General features: G+C 43.2%; 7 protein-coding genes across 9 annotated transcripts; 2 read left to right on the top strand and 5 right to left on the bottom strand.

Annotated features, from left to right (window-relative positions):
- Window positions 1-365: 365 nt before the first annotated feature.
- On the bottom strand, window positions 366-6765 carry LOC111067029 (acyl-CoA Delta12-desaturase-like). 3 transcript variants are annotated; one of them, XM_022356165.2, is made up of 5 exons: window positions 6743-6765; window positions 1999-2319; window positions 1342-1678; window positions 1090-1275; window positions 366-1018 (listed from the first exon to the last, which is right to left on the bottom strand). In XM_022356165.2, exons 2-5 carry the CDS (start codon window positions 2306-2308, stop codon window positions 700-702), a joined length of 1152 nt encoding a protein of 383 aa, XP_022211857.1. In that variant the 5' UTR covers window positions 2309-2319; window positions 6743-6765; the 3' UTR covers window positions 366-699. The 3 variants fall into 3 exon arrangements, with proteins under 3 accessions (XP_022211857.1, XP_022211778.1, XP_041452368.1); XM_022356086.2 differs by lacking the exon at window positions 6743-6765 and adding an exon at window positions 5029-5172; XM_041596434.1 differs by lacking the exon at window positions 6743-6765 and adding an exon at window positions 3056-3076.
- Window positions 6766-9531: 2766 nt separating this feature from the next.
- LOC111067175 (acyl-CoA Delta12-desaturase) lies at window positions 9532-12010 on the bottom strand. The gene is made up of 5 exons (XM_022356260.2): window positions 11903-12010; window positions 10689-10999; window positions 10291-10627; window positions 10043-10228; window positions 9532-9983 (listed from the first exon to the last, which is right to left on the bottom strand). Exons 2-5 carry the CDS (start codon window positions 10987-10989, stop codon window positions 9665-9667), a joined length of 1143 nt encoding a protein of 380 aa, XP_022211952.1. The 5' UTR covers window positions 10990-10999; window positions 11903-12010; the 3' UTR covers window positions 9532-9664.
- Window positions 11926-14250, bottom strand: LOC111067269 (probable enoyl-CoA hydratase echA8). The gene is made up of 4 exons (XM_022356352.2): window positions 14147-14250; window positions 13983-14085; window positions 13131-13919; window positions 11926-13076 (listed from the first exon to the last, which is right to left on the bottom strand). Exons 2-4 carry the CDS (start codon window positions 14080-14082, stop codon window positions 12826-12828), a joined length of 1140 nt encoding a protein of 379 aa, XP_022212044.1. The 5' UTR covers window positions 14083-14085; window positions 14147-14250; the 3' UTR covers window positions 11926-12825.
- Window positions 14251-14309: 59 nt separating this feature from the next.
- LOC111068963 (proteasome subunit alpha type-2) lies at window positions 14310-15492 on the top strand. The gene is made up of 5 exons (XM_022358829.2): window positions 14310-14442; window positions 14543-14619; window positions 14681-14936; window positions 14993-15148; window positions 15213-15492. Exons 1-5 carry the CDS (start codon window positions 14402-14404, stop codon window positions 15385-15387), a joined length of 705 nt encoding a protein of 234 aa, XP_022214521.1. The 5' UTR covers window positions 14310-14401; the 3' UTR covers window positions 15388-15492.
- Window positions 15472-16760, bottom strand: LOC111068074 (SUMO-activating enzyme subunit 1). The gene is made up of 3 exons (XM_022357457.2): window positions 16584-16760; window positions 16070-16498; window positions 15472-16006 (listed from the first exon to the last, which is right to left on the bottom strand). The coding sequence occupies exons 1-3, from the start codon at window positions 16688-16690 to the stop codon at window positions 15529-15531; spliced, it is 1014 nt and encodes a 337-aa protein (XP_022213149.2). The 5' UTR covers window positions 16691-16760; the 3' UTR covers window positions 15472-15528.
- A 406-nt stretch (window positions 16761-17166) lies between these two features.
- Window positions 17167-18684, top strand: LOC111072374 (interleukin enhancer-binding factor 2 homolog). Its single transcript, XM_022364247.2, has 3 exons — window positions 17167-17417; window positions 17485-17613; window positions 17672-18684. The coding sequence occupies exons 1-3, from the start codon at window positions 17241-17243 to the stop codon at window positions 18566-18568; spliced, it is 1203 nt and encodes a 400-aa protein (XP_022219939.1). The 5' UTR covers window positions 17167-17240; the 3' UTR covers window positions 18569-18684.
- On the bottom strand, window positions 18413-19838 carry LOC111072449 (sialic acid synthase). Its single transcript, XM_022364373.2, has 2 exons — window positions 19482-19838; window positions 18413-19425 (listed from the first exon to the last, which is right to left on the bottom strand). The coding sequence occupies exons 1-2, from the start codon at window positions 19815-19817 to the stop codon at window positions 18643-18645; spliced, it is 1119 nt and encodes a 372-aa protein (XP_022220065.2). The 5' UTR covers window positions 19818-19838; the 3' UTR covers window positions 18413-18642.
- Between the last annotated feature and the right edge of the window lie 544 nt (window positions 19839-20382).

The following is a 20382-nucleotide window of genomic DNA, read 5'->3' as shown; positions in this document are numbered from 1 at the left end:
AATTCATTTTTTCCACTTTATTTATTAACATTTAAAGAAATATCATGTGTATGTGAAGGTTCCTTTTCGTGTGCTAACATCCATCGTTTGTTATATAATAAGTATGTATGTATATGTATGTAATTATAATAGTTTATTGATTATTCCTCTTGTATGTTTTTGGCTTAATCTAAATACTAAAATCTTTCGTTTGCAGGTATTTCTCGTTTTGAAACAGAAAGTTCAATTTAAATTTGTATTGATTAAATTTAGTTTTTTAGCTGAAAATATCTCCTCCTCTTTCCTCTTCCATTATGAACTTCAAAACAATAGTGAATGAAAAGCACAAAATTTGACTCAATTGCACGATGGAAATACAACTCAAATCTCAATATACAGTTTTGTTTAATCAAATGTATGCACATCTAAATTTAAAGATAGTTTCTGTCTGTCTTCAAAAGCAATTCCAGAGCGAAAAAAACATATTTCCAGAGCTGGATTAACACAGACGGTATAGAGTTTCGATAAACAACAAACATTTATCATCAACGTTTTATCTTAGAATTAATTAAAGGTTTTGCTTCTATTCATTTTATATGCTGCTAAGGAAATGTTTCGCGGACATGTGCAAAATGGAAAATTGTGTTGGTTTTGATTGATTTTCGGCTAAACCCTCCCTGATCAGTATCCCATTGCTCGCTCGCTCCCTTGCTCACTCGCCTAGTCGCTCTTCTTGTGAAGAACAAGCGCATCATCGATCTCCTCCTTTGGCTGATCGCTGTCGCCCCAACCCCAAGTGGGGTGGGTGCCGTCACCAGTGCGCTTAACACGCTTCTTGATGATCTCCGGCGAGACGGTCTTTAGGTCGTAGGCCCAGCCAATCTTGGCGAAGAAGTCAATGAAGGCGGTGGTGAAATTTAGAGAGTATTTGCCAAACTCGGCCGTCTTGTAATCCCAGGGGAACACATGATGATAGTTATGCCAGCCCTCACCGAAGGCAAGAACTGCGACGGAAATGTTCTGGGAAGGACTGATATCTCTGTAAATCGAAGAAGATGATTAGCTTACAAAAAACAATATATATATATATATTTGTATACGGATACATACTTGTCATAGGGATGACCACCGAACTTGTGGGCGGCACTGTTCACCAGCCAGGTCACGTTCAGGATGAAACACCAGCGGAACATGGTGGCCACAAACCACGCATTCACAAACGTCTCATTCCAGAAGTACATTGGAATAGCCGTTGGCACAATAAAGCAGGCCAGAGGCATCAGAATCATGTAGTATCTGCAAAAAAAAGTTTGAATTTGACTTTGCAACGATGACTGGGGATGGCTAAACGCGTGCACTTACTTCTTCTGGAACATCAAGATGGAATCCTTGCGCAGATCAGATAGATCAACACCCTTACCCTTGGCCTTCACCTCGGGGTGCTTCTTGCACAGCAACCAGCCGACATGCGAAAAGAAGAAGCCACGGGTGGCATTGTGGGGATCGGCATCCGTCTCCGAGTACTTGTGATGAACACGATGATCACGTGCCCAGTGATAGGCGGCATCCTGGAAGGCGATGGTGTTGAAGGTGGCCAGGATCAAACGCAGCGGCCACTTTGCCTTGTATGAACGATGGGCCCAGAGACGATGGGCACCAGCAGTGATTCCCAATCCGGAGACGGCATATAAGATGTAAGCTGTAAATTCCAAAACAAATATCGATTACTGTCTGAATCCTTGATTTCATCAACCAATTATTTGTTAAGCGTTAAATCGATCGTTTAAAATATAATCGCATCCATATAAATTACGGATAGCAGTCACTGAATTTATATTAGAGCTCGACTAATCAGCAGTCTATGCCTGTTCTGCTAATAGTCGCCTGTTCTGCCTTGGCGAAGGTTATCAGTGCCAAATCCGTTTGAATAACAAACACTGATAGCCTTGGTATATTAAAGCGTCCGGCACGCGCTAGGAAGCTGACCATAACGCGTAAGTAACTATATGGATTTCTCACCTAAGCCGATTGTCTCCCACTTGGCGGAGGTGATCATCAGATAGGCGCCGTAGAGTGCAGCCAAATGCAAGTATCCAAAGGCAATTATGTTGCGCCAGACGAGCTTCATTTTGCGCTTGTCCGCCTTCTTCATCGGGAGAATGTCCTTGACGAGGCCGCCATCGGTGGTCTCCACATCGCACTCGAAGAGCACGCCCGTGGAGTCCTGCTGCAGCTTGGTAGGATTCTGATCGGAATCAGCGGCTGCATTAGCTGCGGCGATCAGCGAGTCCGTGATGGACTGGGCACCGGCATGGGCGTTGGGCGGCATATTGCATCAACCTTCAAGTGAAACAAGATAATAACCATTTAATTAGTGTTTGTTTTCCAGCATTCGGGGGGGGTTAAACAATTAGCTTTTGCACTTGACACGCTTTGGGTGAGGCAAAAGGTAGCGACTCCAAGTTTTTATTGCTGCCATTTGCAGACCAGACCTGTCTCTATTGCTTACACCTTGAAGCCGCCAACTTTCAAGCATTCATCGTATTGCCAAAGACGTTTCGTCGACACGCTGGCTAGACCAGGCTAGCCGCAGAACAATGCTAAAAAAATCAATACAGCTGGCGCACATCCTTGATGAATTCAAAAGGTGTCCCAGCATGCATAATAGATATGCCGGTGTGGGAAAACGTACAGTTGGGTCTTTATATGGGTCAATGCGAACCTGGCCTTTGCCTTGCCCCAAGGTTAAGTGCTCAAACCGACTTCCTGGCAGTGCGTTTAATCTGTGTTGAGCTGAGCTTCAGCCTATGTGTTTGCTTGTGGAAAATTACTAGCTCAATAAATTTGGGTATGCTTTGTTATACACACACACTGACGTACTCGTACTCGTACTGGTACTCGCAGCACTCGTACACAAAATGCGCAAGAATTGGCGAATCGGCCGAGCACAATTTAGCAATATAATATTCATATGTGTAGTCTAGTCAGGCCACTTCCTAAACACTTGTGTTCCCTGTGACATGTTTTACCTTATAAAAACAGCAATTATCTTCTTTTTTTTTATAGAAATACGTACTATATTGGCACAGATGACAGCCGGACGAGCCGCTTTGGTTTGGTTTTAAAACCGATTTGTGTAGAAATTTCGCACGAAGAACTCTTGCTGTGCAAAAGCTTTTCGCTCTGGCTCTCGTTATCGCCCTCACACACGCAAGCTCAAAAGTGGTGGAAGCTTTTGCAGGTGTGCGCGCTCGGCGCGCTGGACACGATTATATTAAGTTAGATTTTTTTTTGGCCAATTCAGCGATCTGCCTATTAATACATTTTTGTACAGCTGCTAAGGTCAGGGTTAACATATACAATGTATGTCTAGACCAACTACTTGGGCTAATCTAATCAGTATGCACGACCGGACACGTGTCTGCGTGATGGTGCGTGATATTGGACCTTAATGCATACCCACACCACACAAACATATCTACTCACAATCAGATGTGAATCACATATGAATTATAATTATGATGTGTCTATTGCTGATTTCATCAGCTCAAAAACAATTGCAAGCAAGAACAATAGGAATAATACCCAATTAAACACGTGAACCTATGTCCAAGTGAAAGCTTTGGCATCATACGATGCTCACGCCAGAAAATACGCGCGGCTTTAAAGAAGGTAGAGAGATAGATAGTAGAGGAAAATAATAAGAAATACAAAAACTGTACGTACGGTACGTACATGCGCACAGTTACGAGGGGAGGGTTAGTGTAAAAAACAGATCACATTTGAAAGCTTTTTCACAGCAAGAGAAACATGCGAAACAGCTGTTCGTTCTTGTAGAGAAATAAGCTTAAAATTTGACCAAAAACCGGCAAACAAACGCACTAATGACCAATACCAACAACATTTTTCTCAAGCTCCGCAAAATGTGAGTCGCGCATTGAACTTGAAATATGTCGACGTGTTGTTGTCTGTCTCTCTGTTTGTATGCCATGCTCATTTATTGGTAGCGTGGGAGCTCACGAAAGAGCGAGGGAAACAGAAAGAAAGTACAGCCCAGTGTGAGTTGGAGATAGACTGAGAGAGAAACAATTATGTATATGTGTACATACATACATATGTATGTACATAGTTTGTTTTCTAGAGAATCACGTTGCAAAGGCGTGATGCAGTGGCTACGCTTCTTGGGTTCGGCTTCGCTGTCGGTAGGTCACTGGAGCTTGCTTCACATGACTATTGTGGATATATGTAGTAATGTTTAACATATTGAATATATTTAATTGGTTTTTACAGACACGCGAATCTAGTGTAAATGAAGTGAGAAATTATTTCATTTTGTTGAACTCTCGCCGAACAACATGTACAGCTAATTTGCAATTTCATTACGGTCTTAGTTGGTTGTCCGGCATTACGCCTATTTGCAATGCTAAGTGCCCGTTCGTTTAATTATTGTCAAAGTTCACTAACCGAAAAAAAAAACAATGAATCTAGTTTAACAGGAAAAGCATTACAGGGAAGTAGCAAGGGAATTAATGAAATTAACCTAAGCCCCCAGTCCCTCCCCCCCTTATGCAAGACTAAATGGGCACACTTAAAACTAAACGAAAAAAAAAAAAACAATAATAGGAGACTAGACCGACATCTAACCTTCCGCTAAACACTTTGACCGTTAAACTGAAACCTTGGCGCACTACAGAGGTAGTGGCTGCTTAAAAACTCGACCCCAAGATCGTCCAGTTAAGAGTTTGAAGAGCAATCGTTAAGCACAAGAGCAACAGCCATATCATATGTATATCCACAGACAGAGGGAGATCGAACTACACACTATGCATATGTACATGCGAACGAACCAACGTCTGGGGTACATACTATTTGTATATAGCAAGTATCGGAGATAAAATGCGCAGAGGAAATGAAATGTAGAACTGTGTAGAATTGTTGTAATTTCTTGCTTTTCTAGCGACTGAACTGGGGCTTTTACGTAAACACTAGAAACACAAAATCCTGTTGCAATGGCTCAACAAGTCACATAGTCCATGGCTAGCAACCAACCTGTTTCCTTGACCAAGTCGCTTTAAACTTCTTTAACACGCGCTTTTCTTTTCGCGCAGTTTCTTGTTTTAAATGCTTCAACTAGTATTTGTTGTGGGAGCCACAGCACGTCCGCACGCTAGACAATATTTAATTCAACTAACTAAACTTTCGCGCACTGACAAAAACGAAAACATTCGGACGAGGAAAGCCAGCGACAGCCGAGATGCGAGCGAGCAAGCGATGGAGCGCCAACGTCAGAGCTTTTTTTCTGTCGGCGTGTGCATTTCATTGTGCTGCGCTGCGGAGTGGAGTATTTTGCCTATGTTCTTTAGATTAGCAGCATGCACGTAGCCCCCAATCGCTGTTAATTTACAATTTGGGAGAAATTGTAAACATTCACTCTATAATAACGTCAATTATCCAAATCCTAAGTGAACGATTGAATCGGATATCGTATGGATTTCATTTGGCGAGAGAGTGAGCGATAATATCAATACGCCGCCTGTAAACAATGCAATTTCTCAAATTAAAAGCCACACTCATGGACCAGTCAGCAGCCCAACCAGCGGGTTTAGCCTTCGCACTTTGTACCAGCAGTTAGGTTAAGACCTGTCACCCAATCTAATCGATGTTGTTCGCTCGCTCGGTGTGCCGTGTTAATGATAATTGGTTAGGCCGTGAATCCAGTTGCCCAGGCTTATAATAATCTGCGTATAGATAGCTTTATTGTTCTGGAACTTTGACCAGGCCAAAACCAGTTGGTGAGTCCGATCCATCGCATTGTGGCTTAAGCCAAAGTTTTTATGTACAAAACGCAGACACATTCCACATTGATTTGCATATCGCCGCTTCTTTCAAGCACAGAAGTTGAGGTTAAGTAAGACGAGAATATTTACAAAATTACGAAGGCCATTGGCTTGTTTCAGTCTAATTGCATATTCATGCACATGACCATTTGTATATTGAGCATTGCAGCCATTGCCATTGGTTGCAAAAAAAACATGACAGGTGTGAGAAAAAGTACCAAGAAGTGATATTTACAGCACATTATGCAAAGGAAAGGAATACGAAGATATACGATACGAAGAGTATCTGTTGTGGATATATGTAGCTTTAAAACTCAGAGACTGGATTTAATCGAAACGTAGTTTCGCCCATTTCTAATAAAGAATATACATATATGTATATTATTTATGTATAGCAATCAACATTCAAGGACAGCCTTATCTACCAACGTGGACAACAACAAAGTATGGGTTAATGCGCACTAGAAATATAAGCTTGGAATCTGCAAAGGTGCCTTTAGCGCCTAAAGATTAGATTCACTTGAACTATTGCAAGGCGTGCTATGCCAGTGCATGTTAATTGAAGACACTGCACAGCATAGAAGAACAGAAGCGTACATGGGTACATGCCTAATTCTAATCCTAGGTACCCACTACTCTGCGTCACTGCATCGGATGTGATGTGATGTCACTACAGCGTATGCGCCTGGGCTTTGCGTGTAAACAATGTAAGTGCGTCGAACTGCACCTAAAGAGTTTGGAACTATTAATTAAATGCGATTTTCCATTACATGTTAAGCTCATCTTTTCCTCCTAATCTGGTCCGGCGTCTGCAGATGCGTCTGTGCCCCCCGCAGCAGTCATGTCTTTTGCCGTCTTTCTCAGCCATTGCTTTGAGTGTGTAAACGTGCATATTGTTGCTGTAATTGCAAGATATTGAAACTTACGGGTTCCTCGAGTCACTTCCAAATAAAGTACACTTATTTTTCGTTTAAAAAAATTCAGCTATTTTTGCTTTTGTTTTTGGAATTGGAGATGGAAGGTAAACTGTGGATGACAGTGTCAGGTATCGATTATCGGCTTTGGATATCGATATTTGGCATTTTTTTTTTCCACGCTGACCGTATATGTCAGGTTAAATAACAGATATTTAAATTTAATATTCATTTATCTGTTTCCCCCTCGAGATTTAAAGTATGAATTTTTAGTCACAGAACTACCCAACATTTTCCCCTATACTTTTCTCCTACGAAATAAAGGTGCTCAACGTCCTTGGTGCTCATTCTTAATAATTTAATCACTATTTTTGTTGAATTACAAATTTGTGTGAAATTACACAGCTGGATCAGCAGATGGACTGCTTCTGCATAGTCTTATAAATATGTAGTTAGCTGCGAACATTGTTTCAAGGTTAAACTATCTCTCGGGCCCAGGCTGTTTGTGTATGAATATATAGGATATGGATAGATCTGACTTATAATATATTGGCGTCTTTCAGCCAATCAGCAAGGCACGGCATGCCATGATCTGTCTAAGCGCGCATACATATGTAGATGCTTGCGACTTTGTGAAGGTTATCAGTCCTTAAACCAGAAACAACACTGATAACCCTTGTGAATTGAATCGTTTGGCACGCGACCAGACGATGATAACAATAATAAAGATCGCATGTCCAGTGTACATTGAAACATCACGTACAAACAAAAATTCCAGTTATTCAGATATGTTTCAATTTCGATGGTATCCCACAGCGCTCTGGGAGAACCCCTGGTGTAGGAAAAGGCCATGGTGTAGAGGAGCCCAGAGGCAGGCGGTGTACCTGCACCAAATTTCATCATTCAACAAAATCATAGATTATTTATAAACATTTATTAATTCTTTTTCGTTCTTATACCGGACAATAACAAGGCCAGAGTTCACCAATTTTCTTGAGGACTTTGGCCAGGTATCATAATTGAGAAATGGCTTGACGTTGCCGTTGAAAGCTTGCTTGTTGATAAGTGGAAACCCCGGGCAAACTTATCTTTGCTTTCACTTTCCTATTAAATGGAATTTCTTTGGGGTCTGAATATGATTGCATGAGTAACAACAGATTAACACCTGGCCACTCGAATATTGCACTACAATTTAGATAAGCCAATGGAACTAATTATAGAAACAAACAGTATGTACAAAAATTCTTGCAATAAAAATGAAATAACAATAGCTACGAATATTCAAACCATGGCAGACAGCCTAGCAACTAATTTTAAAATTCATTCTTTTGCATAGCACTAGGCTCGGTAAGGGTTCAAATTTAAAAGAAATCTGGGTAGTTTCAATCTAATTGCATATTTATGCCTGCAATAAAAGTTTGATTGCGAATGAAAGCTAAGTGACAAGCACAAAGTTCGAAATGGAATAACATTCACCTTATTTACCTTTCAAAATCAAGTACATTTGAATCTTTTTACAATCTCCTTCAGATCAACAGAGCCAGCAGATCACGTATTCCAGTTTTCCATTGGACGTCAATTGGAAAAATTACAGACCCCAAATCAGATAATTGAGGAACGCGTGATGACAATTGTCGTCCCTTAGAGGGTAAATGTAAGTACTTGGTGGATGCGTCATAGCATGTTCGACAATGTTAATGGAGCGTGTCCGATTAGGTATTATTAATCTGTCCATTATCCTTCTAATCATTTATGTCATAGCTAAACCTTAGTACCCTCTGGGATTACAGCTAATTACAAAGTTTTGAACCTTAATAACAGCGTAATAATTCTCTTCTTCTTCTTCATTTCAAATTATCAAAATAAAAATATATGCAAAGCTTTGGAGGACAGTGTATGGCATTTTTGTTTGTTTACGAAAATTATTCTCAAGGTTTCACGTTTATTTGTTGAATGTTAATGAAATAAATCTACGAAAACAAAAATTAGCTGCCGCTACTATTGTATCAATGCAGAGCATACACACTTCTGCCCTGTGCTATGGCCAAAAACATCATACACCACGTGAAACTATATAGCAGATGCTCTGCATATGCGCCGCATCATGGCTATGTGGGACAATCGTATCTGGATTGTCCTTATGGTGGGCCTGCAAGCGACGGGCTGCGCGGTAATGTATGCTAGACAAGAAAAAAACAGTTCGCTTTCAGATTTCTAGATTTCTGTAGGGCTTTACCTTCTCGTGGTGGACATATTTAAATCATTGATGCCTTTTTAAAAATTGTCAAATTTTCAATGTTTTAATGCATTTAAGTCAGTATCCAAAAAATGTCGCAAGCAGCACCTGAGCAAGTTGGAGGGCCAGGAATGGAACCCAGGCAACGTCTGAAGAACTCAACACACCTGAAAGAGACTCTAAATGGTATATCTGCTCTGTTGCAAACCAATTTGTCGGAGGCAGCCCTTGAAATGTGTCTCGAACTGCTTGAGGATGGGGTCTGCCCCAAGGCCTTGGCTAACGTGGTCCTGCAGGCACGCGAGATCAATAAAGCAATGAATGATACCTAAATGTAAGCATGCTTTTTATATGCACGATTACAGCTAGACCCAAATTTTCCCAAACATTGTTTTTTTTTTTAATTTTCAAACTTTCCTACAGACAAGGCGATAGCCTTATCAGAAGCGTCCACCGCCACACCACAACTAGCAACTGCGCCGGCCGGCTGGCCGTCCGTTCGAAACACCACGTCACGAATCCCACGTAATCAGAAGCTTCTTTAGCCACAAATAAAAATCAGCTCTTTGATAAACAACATCAATTATATTTAGTATAATCGTTCATAACTCATTATCACACACCATCTATAAATGGCCAATTAGATTGTTAGCTGTTGATGATTAAGGAATAGAAGTTTTCGTAGTGCTGGCGGAGATTCACTCTGCCTTTTTATCAACAAAAAGTACATCTCTGGCATCTTCGGCGGTGAGATCCTTGTCGCCCCATCCCCACAGCTCGTGGGTGCCGTCGCCAGTGCGCTTCACACGCCTTTCAATGGTGTCGGGTGCCACGGACTTCAGATCATAGGCCCACCCAATCTTGGCAAACATATCAATAAATGCGGTGGTCATGTTCAGGTTATAGTTTCCCCATTCAGCCGTTTTGTAATCCCAGGGGAACACGTGATGATAGTTGTGCCAGCCCTCGCCGAAGGTGACGGCCGAAACAGTGGCATTCTGCGATGGATTGATGGTCCTATTGAGGAATATATAAATGTAATATTTACAAATCACCGACTTTCTATGTACACTTACTTGTCGTACGGACGACCACCGAATTTGTGTGCCGCACTGTTCACCAGCCAGGTCATATTCAGCTGGAAACACCAGCGGAACATGGTAGACACGAACCAGGAGCACAACAACGTCTCATTCCAACAGAATGCGGGAATGACGGTGGGCAGAATGAAGCAGGCAATTGGCATTAAGACGTAGTAGTGCCTAGAGTCGGAGAGGAACCATATTATAATACTTTTTCAGATTTTATGATTTTCCATACTCACTTCTTTTGGAACATCAAAATGCGATCGGCACGCAAATCGGACAAGTCCAGGCCTTTGCCCTTGGCCACCACATCGGGATGCTTCTTGCAGAGCAGCCAGCCGACATGCGAAAAGAAGAAGCCACGGGTGGCATTGTGCGGATCGGCATCCGTCTCCGAGAACTTGTGATGAACACGATGATCGCGCGCCCAGTGATAGGCGGCGTCCTGGAAGGCAATCGTATTGAAGGTGATCAATATTAAGCGCATCGGCCACTTGGCCTTGTAGGATCGATGGGCCCAGAGACGATGGGCGCCTCCCGTTATGCCCAACATGCCACAAACGTACAGGACGGCAGCTACAGAGAACAGTCGTGGGTTTAATTGCAAGTGGCATTAAGTTATTTTGAATACGCTTACAGAATAGCACGGTGGCTGCTTTGGCCTGGGTGATCATCAAATAGCCGCCATATAAGGCGGCAAAATGCACATAAGCAAAGAGAAGTATATTACGCCAGACCCACTGCAGCTGGCGGCTCTCGGCCTTTTTAAACTGGAAAGTATCGGTGGCCAGGTCGCCATCGGCTGTCTCCACATCGGCCTCAAACAGCACGCCCGTCTGCTTGGATGATTCGTCCTCCATAGTTGTCTCCTTTATCAGATCGGAATCGACGGGCACCTTTGGTAACGTGTCCGGCAGTCCTACGGCATTTGGTGGCATGTCGCCTTTGCTGTAATGAATAGACACCACATCACCTTTTATAATCTTTTTTTTCGTTATCGATTCGCAATTGAATATATTAAGTGTGGATTGCATTTTTGAAATGCATTCAGGTCGCATGTGCATGGTACATGTTACATATATATATACATACAAACGTATGTATGTGTAGAGGCTTTACTGAATCAAAATTTGATTAGAAAATAACACGAGCACAAAGACTGAACAGCCCAATATATAGTGTCATAGAGATCAGATTATAGATGCTAAATAGACTATGTTCCAGGTGGGCGCTCGCTCAGCTGTCTGTGAATAACTGATTTCAGGTACCGTTCTTTAGCAGTTTCAGCTTTTCAATAATTCGGAGAACAAGTTTTTCTTATTGGATTATCTTTAGTGTTAGTGCTAGCTGCGTTACAATTAAAATGACACGTACGTTTAAAATAGACAGAGGGCAAAAAAAAAAAAAATTTAACAGCCTGAATGGCAAATGAATTGGAATCGACTGCTCGAAACTGCACCGATTTCTTGTCTTTATACCCCAACTGCATATATATATACAATATGTATACATATACATTTGTGTAGTATGTGATTTCACAAATATCGGGGCTGATCGGGGCTTGATATCGATGTGGTTCTTTATATTCCGGAATTCGCCGAACATACTTGGAACAAAAACTCTTTTCGCGCGCTCTTTTAATTCAAAGTACGTATAAATTAAAGTTTAAAACAGGCGAACAGAAGTTAAATACATATGAATATACAAATGTATGTATGTTGAAGAATTGCCTTATCAACGGCATCATTTTGGAATATCACCTGATATTTTTAAAATAATTTTTCACTCCCGCAAGCGAAGATGGCTACTAAAACGCACGACTTTTTTATTATGCACAAATTTGTACTGTACCTGGATTATTCACTTTACTTTACTTTTATTTAATTAAATTTTAAGTGAGGCTCTGAGCGTGAACTTTCAAAGGTTTTTTGATCTGAGCGTTCCTTCCAACCGCTTTGTGCAGTGGCTGTCTTAGAACTGCTTCCAGGAGTATCAGTATCCCAGTACGACTTTCACGAGATTTATTTCACAGATTTCACTCGTTCCCCAAATGAATGTACTTCCCTATATGTACATATACATACATATGTGCATATGCATATGCATGTATTGGTATGATTGTTTTAGTTCTCACAATCTATAGAACTGAAAGGTACATTCGCTACACTCTTGATGCTGCGCATCCATGAATAATTGAACGACACAAATACGAGGAAGTTTGATAAGTCCGAGTCAGTTTTAGGTATACGAGTATATTTATGGCACATCTGCAGAAAGAGGTAAATGCTTTCCGAAGCGTTCTTCCACCAAGAATCAATCAACTACTGTTCCTTGTGCTCCCAGTACGTCCTACTCTTAAAGAAATTTACCGACTTAATTTCGGAGCTTATCACTCAAATATGACACAATTGCAATCATATAGATGACCAAATATCAACGATTTCCTATGAATTTTTAGAAACTTGCCCCCTCGCAACAAAAGAGGGCGCAAAGTTCAGAGGTACGAAGTCGGCAATAAACGGAACCGAATGGCATATGTCTAGAGTCTAGACACATGAAGTGAATCATCTGGTGGTTAGGTGGCAGATTGTTTAAAAATATTCATCATATTGATAACGCAAACATTCATCAGCCAAAGCATTCAGTAGTGAACAGAGCACGGACGCCTTTTGGGCGTCAGCTTAAAATTGTGTATTTGAATAAGTTAAGAGTGTTATGTACAAAACTATAGCATATGATGGTAAACAGTTAATTTGTTTAATTGTAAAGCGCAACTATGTTTCCTTTGGTTTTGCTTTAGATTCAATGCTCTGGTCCGTGCTGTCGGCTGGCTTTTCTTCAGTTTTTTTCGACTTTTTTTGAGCCTTTTCCGCCTGCTTTTGTTTCTCGGCCTCAACGCGGGCAGCCTCTTCATCTTGCTTTTGCTTCTCTTTGTGCGCAGCCGCAGCTGCCACCTCCTCATCATCCCAGTCGGCCATAGAGCGATCGCGCTTCAGCCACGAGTGTGTGGTGTCCGCCTGGAAGGCTGGAACCAAAATGTTATGAAATTATGCAAACAATTTACTGGTAAGTAACCTACTATGATTGAACCACTTGATTCCGTTTTGCATATCCTCGATTATCTCGCGCGACGTGTACATTACTTCGTTCTGCACTGCCTGATGGAACGTGGACGTCTCAAAGGCGCCTGAATACACCGAGTTACGATCATGATTTAAAGCGCGCTGCGGGAACTTTGCCAGGCACGTGGCCAGTTCCAGGGCATTGCCCAGTGCTGTGCCAGTGGGAACTATGCGATTTACCAGCCCAATATCGTGGGCCTCCTGCGAGCCCACCGGCCGACCCGTTAGTATTAAATCGAGCGCACGAGACAGGCCAATCATGGCTGGTAAACGGACAGTGCCACCATCCAGCATGGGAACTCCGAAGCGACGGTTGAAGAAACCCAGAACCGCCGACTCCTCCATTACGCGCAAGTCGCACATTAGTGCCAACTCCAGTCCATTGGCGATGCAGTAGCCATTGATGCCGCAGACGACCGGCTTTTTGATCTGGCGACGCGTGGGCCCAACTGAGCCTTCGGGACGCATAAGTATATCAACGCTGATCTCCTCCTTCTCATCCGTACTCATTTCCAGTATATCAAAGCCAGAGCAAAACGATCCGCCCACACCGTACAGGACGGCCACCGGCGAAGCGTCGTCCGCCTCGAAATTGGCAAACGCATCGCAAAGTTGCGCTGCGGTAATAGAGTCGATGGCATTGCGCTGCTGTGGTCGATTGATTCCAATCAGCGTAATGTTGTTGTCTTTTTCCACAAGAATATTCTTTGGCGGCCCCACAACAGCCTCCGTCTTAGCTGCAGCATCTGCAAAATCAGAGATATTCGTAAAAATGCAGCTTCCCATTATGTCATGGCGTGCTTGCTTACCTTTATGGAGTGCGTTTGTTGTGGCCAGCGTGCGGCATATTGCGAAACGTGCTTGCTGACCCACCTGCTGTCCCAGGAGTTTGCCAAATTTGCGCAGCATGTTCTATCGGAATGTGGCATTATAGGTTATATATATATGGCAACTTTTATTCTTCTGTACGTACCCGAAAATTAAATAAGTTTCTAAAAACAATTGTCTGGCTTTTTGGGAAAGCGTTTGCGCATTTTTGATTAAATATACCATACCATTAAATACCGACAAATTTAATAAATCTAAAGTTGGTATATTTTGAAATTGATAAGGTATTTTTCAGTATATTGGGCCACACTGATTGCTGTGTCATTCGTTTTGTTCCTGCAAAAAAAAGTGTCGGCATCTCTATTTTCTATATAAATTACTGCTATTTTGGCCTATAAATATGGCTAGTGAACGATACAGCTTTTCGCTGACCACCTTCAGGTAACTACGCCAATAAATTCATTGACAATTCGGCATTTTTGCCACCTAAACTTAACCTACAACAATGACTGGCATAAACACAACTTTTCGCTGCTTGCAGTCCTTCGGGAAAGCTGGTCCAGCTGGAGTATGCATTGGCGGCGGTATCCGGCGGCGCTCCCTCCGTGGGCATCATGGGTAAGACGTGATGCATTTCAATATTTTGCTCAGTGAACAGTATGAATCGTTATTCTCCTAGCTTCCAATGGCGTCGTCATTGCCACAGAGAACAAACACAAGTCGCCACTGTATGAGGAGCACAGTGTGCACCGCGTGGAGATGATAAACAAGCATATAGGCATGGTGTACTCCGGAATGGGTCCCGATTATCGCCTGCTTGTAAAGCAAGCCCGTAAAATCGCTCAGACCTATTTTCTGACTTACAAGGAGCCCATTCCCGTCTCACAGCTGGTGCAGCGCGTGGCCACCCTCATGCAGGAGTATACCCAATCCGGGTATGTACCGAAAAAAACCAAATAATTGTTTCGAGTATTTACTGTCTTAATTTTAGTGGCGTGCGTCCTTTTGGCGTATCTTTGCTGATTTGCGGCTGGGACAATGACCGTCCATATCTCTACCAGTCGGACCCTTCGGGCGCTTACTTTGCCTGGAAAGCCACTGCCATGGGCAAGAATGCAGTCAATGGCAAAACCTTCTTGGAGAAGCGGTAAGTGGGCCTTGCATGAAGAATGAATGTTTTATCCATCAAACATTTGTATTTCGCCTTGCAGTTACAGCGAAGATCTCGAGCTGGAAGACGCTGTTCACACAGCGATTCTGACTCTGAAGGAAGGATTTGAGGGTAAAATGACTGCGGACAACATTGAGATTGGAATCTGCGATCAGAAGGGATTCCAGCGTCTGGACCCTGCCTCCATCAAGGACTACTTGGCCAACATCCCCTAAGCGTTAGGCACCCCATAAAACGATGAAGAAACCCAAGCTAAGCTTTTTGTACGAGTTCGGGACATTAAAAAACAAATAAAATTAGAACTGTGGTGTTATTTGAAATGATTTGAGAAATACAAAATTATTTTATGGATTCAATTAATCCCCGATGGCCTGAACATATCCTGCACATGTATCTGGATCAAACAGGAACAAGTTACGATGGGGGGCCTCCATTCTGGTCACCACTTTAATGATCTCCTGCGCAACAACGCCACCCACCACAGCGACTGCTGGGGAGATCTGGGCAAAGAGAACCTCCAAAGAGCTGTCTTTTAGTGCAGAGTTTGGAGCCAGTTCATCTCGAATGGCTTGAAGTAAGCCAATATCAGCATTCCTGGTCTTGTAGCTGGGGTCGCGATTGTGTGTGGTGCGGAACTTTTGAAGAACGCCTAGCAGGACCACGCCAGGTCCGTTCTTTTTCAACTGGCGCTGGTAGGCGGTGGCGTTAACATCGAAATCAATCCAAGCCGAGTATGCGGGATAATTCATTTCGCGCTGAACCGGAACAGCCACTTTTTCGAACTTTGCCTTCTGGTTAGGCTTGGCTTCCGCTTCTTTGTATTTGACAACATCCCTGAAAGCATTAAGGTTGGAGAATGAGGCCTTTAAATACATTTTGTGAACCAAGGAAACATACTCGACGTAGCTATGTTGCCGGAGACTCGCAAAGTAGAATCCAAACATTCCCCATACATCACTGGCGAAGAACTTGACACCCAACTCTTGGCAAAGGGCATCGATTCGCTGCAATTCATTATTGCTCTGTCCAATGATCAACACCACGTCAAATGCACCAAAGAACTTGGCCGTCTTCTCCTTCAGCGGTTGAGTATCGGCAGAGATATCCACCATGGGATTGAGAGCTTTGGCACGCTCCAAAGATGCCTCAGCTCGGTTCTTGCCCAGAGATTCGCGTGCAGCAAGGAACTGAGAGCAGTAGTCCTCCTCAGTGACCACCTGGTCGTCGTGCAGCTTTACAGAGTGGACTCCAGACAGAATAATGTTCTTTGTAACCTCAGCACCCAAGCCATTCAACCCTGAGATGAGTATCTTTGCAGTGCGTAGGCTGGAAACACAAAACCAAATTTTTTTATTCTGCCGCATTGCATTGCACTTTGCCGGCCGTTCAGCCGGCATTTGCACCCACTCACCGCTTTTGCGACTCCAGGCCCCAAAGTCGAATTTGCCTGTCATAAAGCTCGGTCTCAGCCTCAGTGAGCTCTACGCCAGTTTCCTTATTTTCCACTTCGAAACCCATTATAATATTTCAATTAAATTAAGTTCAGAAAATTCGCAAATGGACGCTGCGTCAAACCGTGACGATAACGATAAAAAATACCATCCAGCCAAAATATAAATACCATTAAATACCATTTCAGTTTCGAGAAATTGACTTAACCCACTTAACACCCCTCTATATAAAAAGTAGAGCACCCTTTGTTAAACCGCGGAAAATAATACTGTTTGTAAAGGCTCCTTGTAGGTCCATCCTCCACTCTACGCACAAGACAAAAATGGCCACCGACATCTTTCACCTGTAATGCGTAAAATATGTTAAAATTACATAAATTTCGTGGAAATATTAACGCCCCCCTGGTCGACAATGTGATAACGAACAAATAAAGTGACCAAGTGGAAAAATACCATTATATACCAAGAAGTTGTTCAGTATATACCATGATAAAATAAAACACTTTTTGCTCAATTTTGGGATTAAAAAATACCATAAATAAATTTGTCACTCTGGTCACACGCACTACTGTCAACCCCTGTCGGCATCGCTCTGTCGTTGCAAAAAAGAATTTAAAATGCATTTTCCGAGGAATATTGTGCGCGGATCGCTTCGCGGCGGGCGGCCCATGCGTGGGGGCATACGTCCGCCATTTAAGAAAACATTTGTTCCTCGCCATCCATTCGACTTGACGCTGGCCGAGGTCTTTTTCCCCAAAGTAGCCGCGACGGTAGATGATTCTGCGCTGACTGCGGTAAATCAATACACCCACACAGACACATGTATGTACAACCATTCAAAATCCATGTTTCTCACTCCAGGCCTTGCTGAAGCGTAACCAGGACTTGAGCCCCACTGCCACCGAAATGACAGCAATTGGTAATTTGGTAACCAAAGTTCAGGCTGTCCTGGATAACCTTGTTGTTGCCCCTGGCGATTTCAATACATGTGTAAGTTAATGCGAAACCGGATGCAAAGCAAGATTCTTAAGGTCTCTTTTTGTAACAGCAACTGGAAGAGGTGCGCCAAGTGGGGTCCTTCAAGAAGGGTACCATTCTCACCGGTAACAATGTGGCTGACATTGTGGTCATCTTGAAGACGTTGCCAACGAAGGAGGCGGTCGAGGCTCTGTCGAAAAAGGTGGAGGCCGACCTGAAGACAAGCATGAAGACTGAAGTGCTTACCAAGGGGGACCAACACACAATTCAGACGCACTTGCGAGGCTTTGATGTGTCCAATGTCCAGGCCAAGGTGCGCATTATGATTGCCACTTTGCCGCAGAACTTGCGCAAGCTGGAGGCGGACATACATATGGACCACAAGCTGATGCAGAACCATCTGGCTGCTATCCGGCATACTCGTTGGTTCGAGGAGAATGCCCACCACTCGTCAATTAAAGTCCTCATACGCATTCTCAAGGATCTCACCAAGCGTTTTGACGCCTTCTCCCCGCTCTCCGCTTGGATGCTCGACTTGATAGCTCACTTGGCAATTATGAACAATCCATCGCGCCAGGCTCTACCCATTAATCTGGCCTTCCGTCGCGTTTTCCAACTGCTCTCCGCTGGACTGTTCCTGCCCGGGTCGGCAGGCATTACTGATCCAACAGAGCCTGGACACATACGTGTCCACACTGCAATGACATTGGAACAGCAGGACCTCTGCTGCTACACTGCCCAGACTTTGCTACGTGTTTTGACTCATGGCGGCTACAAGCACATTCTCGGCTTGGAGGGAAACACCAGCATAGTACGCGAAATGTCAGTGTGGAATGGAGTGTGCGTGTCACCCCTGACTGCCGTTTATGAGAAGCCAACGGACAAGAAAGAGGGCGATCTGGAGGAGGACATTGAGATGATCGAAAATGAGAACGAGGATGAAGGCAGCGAGGATGGAGCCGAATAGAGCAGCGAATATGACTAGTTTTTAGACATGTATTTAAAAATTGCACACGCTTTATTGTGTGCTAGAGTATTGACTTAAAACTTTACTATGTTCCCGGTTATGGGTTCATCCTCATAGACACTGTTTGTTAATTCCTTGCCGACTATGTCAAAATATTCCTCGGCATGTAGGCCGTTGGGCTCACTAACTTTGATGGCCACATCGGTCAATTGAAGCTTGAGGCCTTTGTGAAGGGTCCGAGCAGCTACAAGAGATTTTCCGAGCTTATTTCGACATGGCAACTCGCATGGCAAAATCTTTTTTTCGCCACTGTATTGAAGTGCTTCTTCCAGTTCCTGATCGCCACCCAGCATTGAAATTATTCCATCTGCCTCTAAGGGTAGTTGCTTGAGTTTAAACCTTTGAATTGCCACGATCAGAGATTCAAATTCAAGCGGTTCAAGTGAGCAACGATGGTCGGAACCCTTTTGATTCTTGTCTAGGGTGAAATGGCGCTCTACTATCCTGGCGCCCAGCAAGACAGCTGCCTGGGTAATGGCTATACCAAGCTCATGTCCGGAATAGCCAATGACTACATTGGGAAAGCGATGCTTCAACATGGAAATCAAGCGCAAATTGCAATCTTTGGGTGCTGTTGGGTATGCAGAGACACAATGCATGAGTGCATAGTCCAATTTTCCAGCGTCCTCCATTATGTTGACAATTTTGTCAACCGTTTGGATTGTCTGCATTCCTGTTGAGATGACTAAAGGTATTCCAAGGCCAGCTGCCTTTTTTAAAAGCGGAAAGTTATTGGCATCTCCGGATCCAATTTTAATGAACGGTACCTTTAGGTCTGCCAGAAAGTCCAACGAGAGCTGTAACAAGGGGAAGAACTATAAGAGATATACGTATATATGGCAGTATTATTTACCCCATCCATTGCCGATGCAGTGAAATCGACATTTAGCTGACGACTGTACGCCTGCAAGTCTTGGTACTGCTCTCTGGTGAACTCAAGATATTCCTTGTGCTCTCCATATGTCTTGCCCCAAGCATTTTCGCTCACGTACTCGCGAGCCAGGGCGGACCGTGTAAATTTAGCTGATAAATCCGATTTTTGAAATTTCACACAATGGCATCCTGCTTTTTTTGCCTCTAGTATCATCCTTTTGGCCACTTCTAGGCATCCCTGATGATTTTGTCCAATTTCAGCTATTATGTAGACAGCATCATCTATCTTTTTCTCTAAAATGTCCAGTAACATCATTGCGGAATCAGCTTAATTGGACAGCTAATTGAAATAAAGTGGGGCGTGGGGCCAATCAAGTTTCGCGGGCAGTCGACTTTCGACAATTATCGAACTATTGTTCGATATGATAAAATGGCGTCTGTTCACCCTTATTCACTGATGTGGCAACGATCGAGCAGTGAACACTCCTCGTCCTGCTCACACCAATGAGCATAAGTGCGACATGGATGTGGAAACGAGACAACATGCGTATGCAGCATGACTAACTACTCGTTTCGCTCCTTCCTAGTTAGCAAGTGTGGACACACTGGAGAAATTTTCATACGCTCCAATTGGATTTATAATTCCAATACAGTTTGTGCACAATTGGGAAAAATCCCATACCGTTAGTGTACAATTGGGAAAAATCCCATACCGTTTGTGCACAATTGTGAAAAATCCCATACCGTTTGACCGCAGTTGGGAAAAATCCCATACCGTTTGTCGGCCATTGGGAAATATCGAATTGGAAATAACAACAAAACATTACGTATCAGCAGCAATTGTGAAAATCCGCTGACAAATCCGATTTTTGAAATTTCAC

Source organism: Drosophila obscura, unplaced genomic scaffold (genome assembly GCF_018151105.1).
Source record: "Drosophila obscura isolate BZ-5 IFL unplaced genomic scaffold, ASM1815110v1 contig_150, whole genome shotgun sequence".
Lineage (NCBI taxonomy): Eukaryota > Metazoa > Arthropoda > Insecta > Diptera > Drosophilidae > Drosophila > Drosophila obscura.
This window is presented reverse-complemented; position numbering and strand designations above follow the sequence as displayed.

Coding starts and splice junctions, on each gene's coding strand:
- LOC111068963 (XM_022358829.2), top strand. CDS start 14,402: ATGGCTAGTGAACGATACAGCTTTTCGCTGACCACCTTCAG. Junction 14,620..14,680: donor TCCCTCCGTGGGCATCATGG/GTAAGACGTGAT, acceptor TTATTCTCCTAG/CTTCCAATGGCGTCGTCATT. Junction 14,937..14,992: donor CAGGAGTATACCCAATCCGG/GTATGTACCGAA, acceptor TCTTAATTTTAG/TGGCGTGCGTCCTTTTGGCG.
- LOC111067175 (XM_022356260.2), bottom strand. CDS start 10,989: ATGCCACCAAATGCCGTAGGACTGCCGGACACGTTACCAAAGGTGCCC. Junction 10,628..10,688: donor AGCAGCCACCGTGCTATTCT/GTAAGCGTATTC, acceptor TGTTCTCTGTAG/CTGCCGTCCTGTACGTTTGT. Junction 9,984..10,042: donor GGTGGTCGTCCGTACGACAA/GTAAGTGTACAT, acceptor ATTCCTCAATAG/GACCATCAATCCATCGCAGA.
- LOC111068074 (XM_022357457.2), bottom strand. CDS start 16,690: ATGGGTTTCGAAGTGGAAAATAAGGAAACTGGCGTAGAGCTCACTGAG. Junction 16,499..16,583: donor GGCCTGGAGTCGCAAAAGCG/GTGAGTGGGTGC, acceptor TTGTGTTTCCAG/CCTACGCACTGCAAAGATAC. Junction 16,007..16,069: donor CGGCAACATAGCTACGTCGA/GTATGTTTCCTT, acceptor TAATGCTTTCAG/GGATGTTGTCAAATACAAAG.
- LOC111072374 (XM_022364247.2), top strand. CDS start 17,241: ATGCATTTTCCGAGGAATATTGTGCGCGGATCGCTTCGCGGCGGGCGG. Junction 17,418..17,484: donor ATGATTCTGCGCTGACTGCG/GTAAATCAATAC, acceptor TTCTCACTCCAG/GCCTTGCTGAAGCGTAACCA. Junction 17,614..17,671: donor CTGGCGATTTCAATACATGT/GTAAGTTAATGC, acceptor TTTTTGTAACAG/CAACTGGAAGAGGTGCGCCA.
- LOC111072449 (XM_022364373.2), bottom strand. CDS start 19,817: ATGATGTTACTGGACATTTTAGAGAAAAAGATAGATGATGCTGTCTAC. Junction 19,426..19,481: donor CTGCATCGGCAATGGATGGG/GTAAATAATACT, acceptor CCCTTGTTACAG/CTCTCGTTGGACTTTCTGGC.
- LOC111067269 (XM_022356352.2), bottom strand. CDS start 14,082: ATGCTGCGCAAATTTGGCAAACTCCTGGGACAGCAGGTGGGTCAGCAA. Junction 13,920..13,982: donor AACAAACGCACTCCATAAAG/GTAAGCAAGCAC, acceptor CTGATTTTGCAG/ATGCTGCAGCTAAGACGGAG. Junction 13,077..13,130: donor AATCAAGTGGTTCAATCATA/GTAGGTTACTTA, acceptor TTTTGGTTCCAG/CCTTCCAGGCGGACACCACA.
- LOC111067029 (XM_022356165.2), bottom strand. CDS start 2,308: ATGCCGCCCAACGCCCATGCCGGTGCCCAGTCCATCACGGACTCGCTG. Junction 1,276..1,341: donor ATCTTGATGTTCCAGAAGAA/GTAAGTGCACGC, acceptor TTTTTTTTGCAG/ATACTACATGATTCTGATGC. Junction 1,019..1,089: donor GGTGGTCATCCCTATGACAA/GTATGTATCCGT, acceptor TTCGATTTACAG/AGATATCAGTCCTTCCCAGA.